This window comes from Ammospiza caudacuta, chromosome Z (genome assembly GCF_027887145.1).
Source record: "Ammospiza caudacuta isolate bAmmCau1 chromosome Z, bAmmCau1.pri, whole genome shotgun sequence".
Classification (NCBI taxonomy): domain Eukaryota; kingdom Metazoa; phylum Chordata; class Aves; order Passeriformes; family Passerellidae; genus Ammospiza; species Ammospiza caudacuta.
The window spans coordinates 12,666,571-12,677,288 of record NC_080632.1 but is presented as its reverse complement, the minus strand read 5'-3'; the positions used below and the strand labels follow the sequence as shown (position 1 = coordinate 12,677,288).

At 46.6% G+C, this 10,718-nt stretch overlaps 1 protein-coding gene across 1 annotated transcript; it reads left to right on the top strand.

The window, feature by feature from the left end:
- The first annotated feature begins 2,028 nt into the window (after window positions 1-2,028).
- Window positions 2,029-10,176, top strand: LOX (lysyl oxidase). The gene is made up of 6 exons (XM_058824023.1): window positions 2,029-3,087; window positions 3,401-3,509; window positions 4,814-4,951; window positions 7,245-7,401; window positions 9,803-9,898; window positions 10,057-10,176. Exons 1-6 carry the CDS (start codon window positions 2,370-2,372, stop codon window positions 10,174-10,176), a joined length of 1,338 nt encoding a protein of 445 aa, XP_058680006.1. The 5' UTR covers window positions 2,029-2,369.
- The last annotated feature ends 542 nt before the right edge of the window (window positions 10,177-10,718 follow it).

Genomic DNA, 10,718 nt, shown 5'->3' with positions numbered 1-10,718 from the left:
TAAGATTTAGAGGAAGATTAAAAAGACAGAAATCTCATTCCTTCAGTGTTGCATTTTCCCTATCTTCAACCTTTCCATTTTACTCAGCTTTAGTCACCGATTGTTCCAGGCAAACCCTTAAATGGAGAATAATATTTTCAAAGCCACAATGAGGAAGATCATAGGGGATGAGCAGCCTGCAAATACGATGAATAAGAGAGCCCAAACCAAACCACCTCTGCAGCAGACTGCCCAAAGCAGCACAGCACACGTGTGGAAAGACACCAGTTCCTGTTCTGGTTGGGGGCCCAGTGCAGCAGATGCTCCCCACCGTCCTGGTGCTGGCTGGCAATGGTAGCAAGCACCCACCTGGCTACTGGATGTGTTCTCAGGTAAGAAGACTTTGCAGTCTTTGGAGCACGAGTGCCCTGCGCTCCCCAGCGTTCTGCAGACTGACCATTTGTGTGGCCAGAGCCACAGCAGCTGGTGCCAGTGACACTCAGAGCCAATGAGTCCCCGTCCGCGGGGGCACCTCTGACACACAGCTGGCACCGCTGGATCCAGGGCGGTGAAGGCACTTTAAAGATGAGCACTGCAACTAATAATTCTACGGCAGTGTAAATCAGCATTCACCATCCATCACAGCCACAACATGGGACCACATTTTGCTGTTTTTCTGTTATTGTGTACCATTAAAAGTAATGTGCAATTAAAATAAACTACGACACAACAAATGACAGGAGAACTCTACAAAACCATCAAAATCTAGTCGCAATATCCACCTGGCCAGTAACATGTGACCTGTTAACCTGACCTGGGGAAGCCAGCAGTGGTTCTAGGGTGCCTTGAATCTACCTGAGTAAGGTGAAAACCTCCAGCGCACAGTGATCATCATTGGCAGGATTCACTTAAATATTCTCACCACAAAACTTTCGGTGAAGGAGAACTTTTGTGTATTCTCCTCAATTCCTTTGCAAGGATTCATAAGCAAACAGCCTTTGGAAAAATACACCCAAAAGAAGTTTTGGCTGAAATCCATGGACCTTAATTCATTTGCCTTACTGGGTGATTGTACTTATCAAAACACAGCCTTGATGAACTCTTGTAAAAGCAGGAAGGAAGGGAGAGGCTTTTGGGCCACAGCGTGCTCCTCTCTTCCCCAGCCCGATTTTGGGGAGACACTACCCAAACTAGGTTTATTTGTTCTGGTGATGGGGCTAAGCCTCTCCCATGTGAAATTTCACTTTTCAATGAAAACTTACTCCGGGAGGAGCATCGCCAATATATTTCTCGTGTGACTCATATGCACAAAACCCAAAAGTCAATAGTCAAGAGTTTATTTGATGAAGCTTTTCTCCTAATTAAGGGGTCATCAAGGAGATCCGACTGTTACTCAGCGCTGAGACGAAGGTCACCAGCAGCTGCTCCAGCCCGGGAGATGTACCGGCCAGCACATTTTCCAGAAACATGTTTCCTCTCTCGCCAGCGGCCCCTTCCCCCTCCCCGCCACCCCGTTTCTAGTCTCTCCAGCGCTGATGAGCTAATAGCATTTTTCCTTTGCATACTTTGGCGCTGCCCCACGGCATACTCTGGCAGCCTACGTGTGTCTGAGCGCGCCCGCCCGCCGCAGGCTCGGCACGGCTCGGCGCGGCTCGGGGCGCGGGGGGAGGCAGCGAGGCAGGGCAGGGCAGGGCAGGCAAGGGGGGAGGATGGGGAGCCCCCGCCGCCGCGCCGGCCCGAGCCGCCCCGTTCCCCTCGGGCCGCCCCGTCCCCCCCGTTCCCGTTCCCCCCGAGCCGCCCCGTTCCCGTTCCCCCCGTTCCCGTTCCCCCCGAGCCGCCCCCGCGCGGGTCGGGCGGGGGGCGGCCGTGGGGGGAACTGTCAGGGCCGCACGTTTCCAGCCGCATTACGTGAACAAATGGCGGGGGTGCAGCCAGCCCAGCCAGCGGGGCTTGTGTAACTTTGCGAGCGTGCCAGCAAGTTTAAAGTCCCTGGTCTCTCCTCCTCCTTCCCTCGCTCCAGACACCAGCGCGGGCCGGAGGACGATGAGAGGCTGATTGTTTGCTCCGGCTCCCATTCGCATCCCCTCGCCTATAAATACCGGGGAGAAGAAAAGCCGCTCTCGCCGCCTCCCCCGGGCCGGGTTTCCTTTCCGACGACCCGACCTGCCCGATGGCACCTCCCGGGTGCTGCAGCGCCTGAGACCCCGCTGCCCGCCCGACCCTTCCAGAAGCGCAGCCCGCACCCCTCGGCCTCCCGCACCGCCCCCCGCTCCCGCTCCGTCCCGAGGAGCAGGAAAGGCGCCCCTCGCTCTCCTCTCGCCATCCCCCTCCCTCCCCTCTCGGTTTCGCCCGTATCTCTCTACCCGCCGGCGCCCACGAAAGAGGAGAAGATGCGTTTCGCGCCGCCGGGGCTCCTGCTCGCCCAGCTTCACGCGTGCATCTACTGGAGCTGCCTCTGGCCCGCCGGCTGCCAGCAGCAGCAGCCGCCGCGCCGGGACGCCCCGCCGCCCCCCGCCGCCTGGAGGCAGCGGATCCAGTGGGAGAACAACGGGCAGGTGTACAGCCTGCTCAGCCTGGGCTCCCAGTACCAGCCCCCGCGGCGCAGGCAGGCGGCCGAGGCGGCGGGCAGCCCCATCCTGCTGCTGCGGAACAACGGCACGGTGCTGCCGCGGAGAGCCGCCGCCCGCAGCAACACCGCCAGCGCCGCCGCGCAGCCCCAGCCGCAGCCCCAGCCCGCCGCCGGCAGCCGCGGGGGCTCCGGGGCTCGGCACTGGTTCCAGGCCGGCTACCAGGCTCCCTCCGGGGGCCGCGCCGCCGCCGCCGCGCAGCGGAGCCCAGGGGCCCGGGGCGCCTCCGCGGGGGCGCCGCGACCCAGCCCCGCCGGCGGCGCCGGCACCGACGGCAACGGGAGCAGCGCCGGGGCCGGCAGCCTGCCGCCCCTGGGCAGCTTCAGGCCCGGCCGGGAAGATGTCATGGTAGGAGACGACCCCTACAACCCCTACAAGTACACGGACGATAACCCCTACTACAACTATTACGACACCTACGAGAGGCCCCGCCAGGGCAGCAGGTACAGACCCGGCTACGGCACCGGCTACTTCCAGTACGGTAAGAGCCCTCCTTCCCGCCCTGCCTGCCCTGCCCTGCCCTGCCCGCCCTGCCGGGGCAGAACCCGGGCGGTTCTGCCCAGTCCCTGCTGCCGGGACAGGGGCGGGCTGCCGACGAACCCACCGCGGGCTCCGGGCGCCGTGTTTGCCGGGGGGGGTTTGGGATAAGCCTGGGCAAAGGGGAATGCGAGGATAACGGAGAGCAGGGGTCCGTAGCAAAACGACGGCTCCTAACGACTGGGATGGTAGCCAAATATTTGCAAACGTGTCCTGGGTTGATCTTACTGTTATGTGGTTGGTTTGATGAACTGCAGGTCTCCCTGACTTAGTCCCGGATCCCTATTACATCCAGGCGTCCACATATGTCCAGAGGATGTCCATGTATAACTTGAGATGTGCTGCCGAGGAGAACTGCTTGGCAAGGTAGGCATTGTCCCAAGGCTTTGCCCGTTTTCTGCGGGTTGCTGTGCTACTGTTTCCACCTGTGAACGCGGTGAGGAAGGAGAAGAGTGAGGCTGGAGGGCTCACGGACACACAGCCCTTTGTAACCTTCTTCCGAGTTTGTGGCAGGTGGTGGAGAGAGCAGTCCTGCCACATTAGAGAGATAAGCTGCAGATCTCATGAAGAACCTACATGCTGTGGAAAGTTGTATTACATTTTTTTTATTGTCAGGCTCACTTGAATATTTCTGAATTTTGTGAAATGGAGGCACCTAGAAAACAACTTCATTCTGTTAATCTCCCTCCTCTACTCCCACAAGATCATATGTTACTTCATTAAAAAAAAAACCCAAAAACTGAAGAACAAAAACCCTATTCTTAACCAGCACAATTTACCCTTAAGATTATAATAAGCTAATTGTTTCTGGGCCTATGCCTTTAAATGTCTCCTAAAACTAAAATCCCTCTGAAAAGTGTTTCAGAGTCTCTTAAGGGGTTGAAATAACAGCTTTGTTATGAAGTTAAGTCTTGTCCAGTTGGCAAAGAAGGATTTTTTCCTGTTTTCTTTGGAAAGAAATCAACATGGCTGGTTTTAACCACTTTAACTTGTTTGATACCTTATCATGCAAAACAAATTTATTTATTTACCAGCATCATAAATTTCTGTTTCAGGGTCATGCCTACTCTTCACTTGCAAAAAAAAGAAAAAAAAAGATATAGCAGTTGGTTTGTTTTTTTTTTTTTTTTTTTTTTTTGCTAGCTTCACAGTGAAGACTCATTGAAGTGTTCTTGCTGCCATTAGTCGATTAAAATATTCCAGTATTTAAAAGAGTGTAGGTAATAACTATGTAGAATGGGAAAACACAGCCTCATTTATATTCATAGTAGTTTTTTGGGGTTTTTAACAGAATCAGACATCTGTTTTGTGATCTTGCATACACAGGGAGTTATTTTGGTTAACAGCAACTAATAAAATTATGTTTTTTGGTACCAGAGTAATTTTACAGCTCAGCAGTGATCTTCTTCATAGAGAGAGTCAGTCAGTGGTCAAACTTCCATTTATAAAATTAAAACCAGTTCTGAATTTTACTCAGGTATTGGTCTGACACCAGGCATTTCCACACCATATGGAATTCCTCTGTGAATCTCCAATGCATGAGGCTTATGGAGCCTGAAAAGATTTCTGCTATCAGTTACTTCTGAGACAATATAAAGCATTTTTTTAAAGTATTTCTCGCATATACTTATGGCTTTTTCCTTTGTTTTCTTTGGTTTGCACCATTGCAGCTCAGCTTATCGAGCAGATGTTAGAGACTATGACAATCGGGTGCTCCTGAGATTCCCCCAAAGAGTGAAAAACCAAGGCACGTCGGATTTTCTGCCCAGCAGACCCCGTTACTCATGGGAGTGGCACAGCTGTCACCAGTGAGTGAAGTGCTCAGTGTGGCATCTTCTAATTATGCTTTTCACTAACAATTGTCACTTACAAGGACACATTTTCTAAAACTAAAGTGAAGTAGAGAGAAACCATAGGGAAATTTTAGCCTTTTACTATCTGATTAATTTTTATGTTGGGGTAATTACTCTTTGTAGGTAGTGATAATTACACTTTGTACAGACACATGAAATGAAGATGGATACAAAGCTTATCCATACGTGGGAAACTCTTACAATGTGTAGATTAAATACAAATACAAGTCTGAAATGAGATTTTACAGTAGCACTTTCTCCTTTTATTTTACATATAGTCCACTTACATTTAAGTGTACATTTAAGTAAATAAAAGTCACAACTACATAAAAATAAATAGAAACCCTAAAATGTACATTTACTGGCATATTCCCTATAACACCTCATTTTAAACAGTGACCCATACGTCTTGAGCTGAAGTTAATAATCTAGTTCTTCACAAGGAATAGTCCAATCAATTTGGAAAAGGAAAGCTACTGAGTTGACTGGTCCCCTTATCAATAATATTCTATTTATATATGATGATATTTTGACATAGCAGCATTGCTCTAGAAATAGTATATTTGCTGGAAACACAGCAAGGGGAATAGCAGAACAAGCTATTGTTGTAGCAGAACAAGCAGGTAATACTGCAAATCTGTACCTTTTTGGAAAACTCATATGCAGAAGTTTGCGGGTTTGTTCCAGTTTTTGCTACTTCTCAGCAGGAGCAGTAATAAAATACTGGAACTAATTACTCAGAATACTTACTTCCACCTTATTTAAAGTACAACTGTGCTGCTACAGGCACGTAAGTGATAATCTTTTTTAAAAATGGTATGCAATATGGGGTTGGTCTGAAGGCCTCTGAGCCAATGGAATATTTCTCTCTAGGTTTAGAGGCTTTAGGTATTGAATGAAAAATCAGTATCATTAGAACAAATTCTTTCAAAAAAGACTCATATCATCAATTTATAAATCTTTCATGCATCAAAAAAGCTAAAACTAAATCAAACCGAACAAAAAAAACTCCGCAAATGTTTTAGTTAACCTCTATCCCCGAAAAAGAAATCTCCACCAATAACAAAAATCCCCCAACCCTCATGCTTACAAACTGGATAAACGGATGAAATGAGTAGAGAGCAGTTGAAGTTTTCCATTTGTAGAACAGTTTCTTACTGTGCCACAATAGCCCAGCTATCACTGTCCAGATGCAAAGTGTCTCTGATGTTGATTCAGTTCTTGGACAGAAAATACATTGCCTACAAAAGAATGCAGCTCTCGTGATCATTTCCATAACAGTGAAGCAAACTCTTTTGGAAATGAACCCAAACTGCCAGTTGCTTTGGCTAGCCATCAGACCTCAGTGTTAGTCATCATCATCTGTGGACTGGTTTTAGTGTTCTGGATGTGCTTTGAGGCTCCTGTGCTGCTTTGTTTTACCAATACATTTGAGTTTTGTTGATTAGGTCTTTCTCATATCCCTCTTGAGCTGAAATCATCCAAAAGTAATGGCAGCCAAAAGATATGGTGCAGGTAGAGAAGACAAGTTTATTTTCGCACACTTTTGGAAAGGGTGAAATTACAAGAATAAGAGGTGCTAAAACTCCACAGTAAGAGCTAGAAGTCACTTTGTGTGAAAGCAAGAAAAATGCATCACTTTGCCCAAATAAAAAGAATAAACGCTTCTGAAATAGAGACAGTACTAAGTACAGACTGTAAAAACAGCTGATAATGAATGAAATCTGCATTGCCAGTACACAGAAGCTGATTTCTTTATGCAGATTTTGTCTTCACCAACGTTACAAATATGTTACATTGTCTGAGGGTCATGGAAATGTGAAACCAAATTGTTGGGGTTTTGCTAGCAAGTAGCAAACTTCCATGGAATTTATGGTATGTAAGGTAAGCATTCCTAGTAAACCTCTGGTTAAAGGCACTTATAAGATGTTCAATTCAAATATGAACTATTTAATACTTGCTTTTGTTGTTGGAAAAGAGGTGAAACAAAATTTTGGAAAAACAGTGCTGCTATGGAATCTTTCCCATAACAAATTAAAACCCATTATTTATTTATAGGATGATATGTGGTACTTGAAAATTAGAGTAATGAAAATAATTGAGTGGTCAGTAGTAGGAAAGTGTACTAACACACAAGTTTTGGGAAGTAATTAAATTTGTCCAGATTTAATGGGATGTAGATCAAATATGTGAAAAAGTTATTGATGAGATCTGATCCATCTCTAATGATGTACCTGTGGTTTAACAGACATTACCACAGCATGGATGAATTCAGCCACTATGACTTGTTGGATGCAAGCTCACACAGAAAAGTTGCTGAGGGTCACAAAGCAAGTTTCTGCCTTGAAGACACTTCCTGTGATTATGGATATTACAGGCGGTATGCATGTACAGCACACACACAGGTAGGAGCTGCTGTGGAGACAGCCACGGGTTTGTGTTTGGATAACTTTTCTGTCATCAATCACCTGATGCCCTGAATTAGCTGATGTCCTAACTAGCTTCTGGAATTCCCCATTACACAGACCAGGATGTTAACCTGGAGACTCGCAATTCACCCATGTGCTGTGACCTGTGGGTTTCTTGTTAAAGGGCAGTGGCACTCACTAGCACCACTCAGTAGCACCACTGCTCACTGAATTGTATTAAAACACACCCCAAGTGCCCGTGGCAGTAGCACTGGTCAGGCTTGCTAAGAGCACACAAGACAGCCCACAAAGAAGCTGTTCCCACTGTTCATCTCCCCAAACTGACATTGTAGGGTGGTGCTGGGGTTCACGGCCAGTATTTTCTCCCTTGTGGAGTCTGCAGCTGTAAGGAGCTGGATTTCTGCAGCACCTGCAGCTGCTGGCTGGCAGCCTGGCACAGGAACCTCGGGGTGCTGTTCTGTGCCGACAGGGCAGGAGGCTGTTTAGGAGAGTGGCACCTGTGTGGATGTTATGGGGGCACGTACCAACGTAAAGCCAGGTGCCAGGGCTTAGTAGGGGAACATGGAAAAGGGAACACACCATTATGACAGACAAATCCATGCAAGAATCCTGCCTTGAACATTGCATCACCACCTCTCAGAACTGCTAAAGAAAAGCTTAAAAAATCCTAAGTAGCCAACCCCAGCAGAACAAGGTTGATCAGCAGTGTAGTATGGCTAAGAAATTTCATAGACTATTCCATTTGGAAAACCAGATGTAAGAACAAAACTTGAATGGTTGTGGATTTAAATAGGAAATTTTTGATATTTACTGACAATAGTTGATGTTTCTGTCAATATATGAACTGAAGACCTGTCAGGCAACAGCTTTAAAACAGAGAGGAGTGCTCTTTGGACACATGAATGAAGTATTAAATTCCTAGCCATTGGATGTTGCAGAGATCAAAAATCTCCATGGGCTCAAGAAGAATTTAGACAAAGTAACAGATGCTATTAAACACAAAGATCTAATGGTACCCCGTGCCTTAAATACAGTTAAATGCCTGGTGGAAGGAATTTGCGTGACATCACACATCCCATTCCTTATGCTCTTTTCTCATTAAGCATCTGCTGCTGACCACTGCCAGAGACATGACACTGAGCTTTGCTGGATCTGTGGTTTAACTCAGTGTGGCCATACGTACACACGAACCTGTATCCCTTATTCTGCAGCTTTTAATCTAGAAGGTAGTTATTCTGTCACAGAGAAATGACAGCTATGTTTCCCTTGCTGACGTGTCCACATTTGAATTTTAACTATAATGAATGATCTGCAATACATAGAGGCTTTGAAGAGGTTTTATAAATACCTTTTCAACTTCTGTAGACTATGACATCTAACTAAGCAACATACATATTTTACAGCTGAGTATTTGTGTCACTAGAATCACGGCTGTGTCAGCATTTCCACTGGAAGCCCATATTTCAGGGGTTTGTAATTGGACTGTAAAACTTTCCTCCAGCCTCAGACTTGGCACAAACATGCAAGAGTTTGAGCTGATCACCAGCTGGGTCAAGAGGGAATTCCTGCAGGACTTGGGTTTTCTGCACTCTGTGTGTTGCCAGAACAGATCAGCTCTGCCTAGAGCAATCTGTATTAGCCACAGCTAAAGACACTAGCTTTGAAACACCAACACATTCATATGTGGTGATTCTTACTCATGTTCCTAACAAGGAAGAATTTTTCGGAAAGATGCATCTGGAATAAAGACTACATTTTCGGTTCCCTCAGATTCTTGTGTCACTATTTGTCTGAAGAGAGACCATTTCCATGCAAAGCTCAATGTGAAAAGGGCTCTTAGCCCTACTATTCAAAGATGGCACATCCATAGCAAAATGTTACATCATTCCTAAGGCTGGAGAGAGGATCCAACATGGTGATCAAGTCTGTCTGTACTCATGACCTCAGAAGATATTCACTCAACAATTACAGATAGTTACCTCCAGTCTTTGGTCAATTTTTATTGTCTTCTGATCTTATGTGAAGAACAGGAAATAATATCATCAGCGGTTTTGACGTAAAAGGAGTATCGTAACAAGTGATTATAAGAAAATACAGATACCTCACAGATGAACAACTGTGAGGTAACTATCAATATTATAGGTGTTTTTTATCCAGTAGCAATAAAGGGCATAAAAAGTGGTACATTAGACTTAGGTGTTCTAGTTTAGACACACAAATAAAATGCCAGCTAAAAATAAGATTCCTTTTCTAAGTTAATTTTCTAAGTGGACTGTGATAGCTAAGTGAACTTCAGTCTGAGTGTCCCTAATGTTTAGAATGTCACTGTTTTTAAAGACTCATGTTTTTTCACATCCATCTTATCTTCATTCTTAAGGGTCTGAGCCCTGGCTGCTATGACACTTACAATGCTGACATAGACTGCCAGTGGATTGATATTACTGATGTAAAACCTGGAAATTACATTCTGAAGGTAAGCCTGTTGGGAATGGGGAGGTTTGGGGTTTTTTGGGAGTGGGTTTGTTTTTTTTTCCTGTTTAAAGAAAGAGGCAAATCCTTTGCATACATGCTTTGGCATGTGAGTTACCCGCTGGCGTGGCAGCAGACAGCAGCGTGCTCTCTCCCATGCAGGTGAGTGTGAACCCCAGCTACCTGGTGCCCGAGTCCGACTACTCCAACAACATCGTGCGCTGCGACATCCGCTACACGGGCCACCACGCCTACGCCTCTGGCTGCACCATCTCCCCGTGAGTGCCTCCCCGCCCTGCCCTCGCTGGCACCGCGCCCCACTGACAGCGTTTGGTTTTGTGGGAATTTTAAAATTTGCGGGAATTTTGCTCTCGCACTCACGCCGTTGGAATATGTAACGCTTCCCAAAACTGCTGCTTCTGTCTGGTCTGCCAGATGACAACCTCTGGCTCGCACACCTTCCTTTGTGCTGGCATTAGGGCCTCTCTATGGTCATTCAGTGCCCTTTTACAGCACCCACACACAACTGAGCAGGGCTCTTTAAGACGCTGTGCAAAATCACACAAGTGTGTGTTACCTCACTTGCAGAGCATCACTCTCCCTGAAACAGTTCTTTCACACATCCTTCATTTACAGTTTTGCTCTTTAAAAGTTTAAGTAATGCCAAAAAAGTGCCTTTTTTACATTTTTTTTCCTCCAAAAAGGCAAACTCATTTAATAAATGTCCTCATGGTAGATCTACTGTACCTTAGTATCTGTGAAAGACACACAGAGAAAGTAGTCTTCTGTAACATGGAGGTAAGCAGTTCTCAGAAAACTGTGTA

What these genes read in the sequence shown, in the direction of transcription:
- LOX (XM_058824023.1), top strand. Translation starts at nt 2,370, where the DNA reads ATGCGTTTCGCGCCGCCGGGGCTCCTGCTCGCCCAGCTTCACGCGTGC. An exon ending in GAGTGGCACAGCTGTCACCA is followed by an intron (nt 4,952 to 7,244) that starts GTGAGTGAAGTG and finishes GTGGTTTAACAG; the next exon opens with ACATTACCACAGCATGGATG. An exon ending in CTGGAAATTACATTCTGAAG is followed by an intron (nt 9,899 to 10,056) that starts GTAAGCCTGTTG and finishes TCTCCCATGCAG; the next exon opens with GTGAGTGTGAACCCCAGCTA.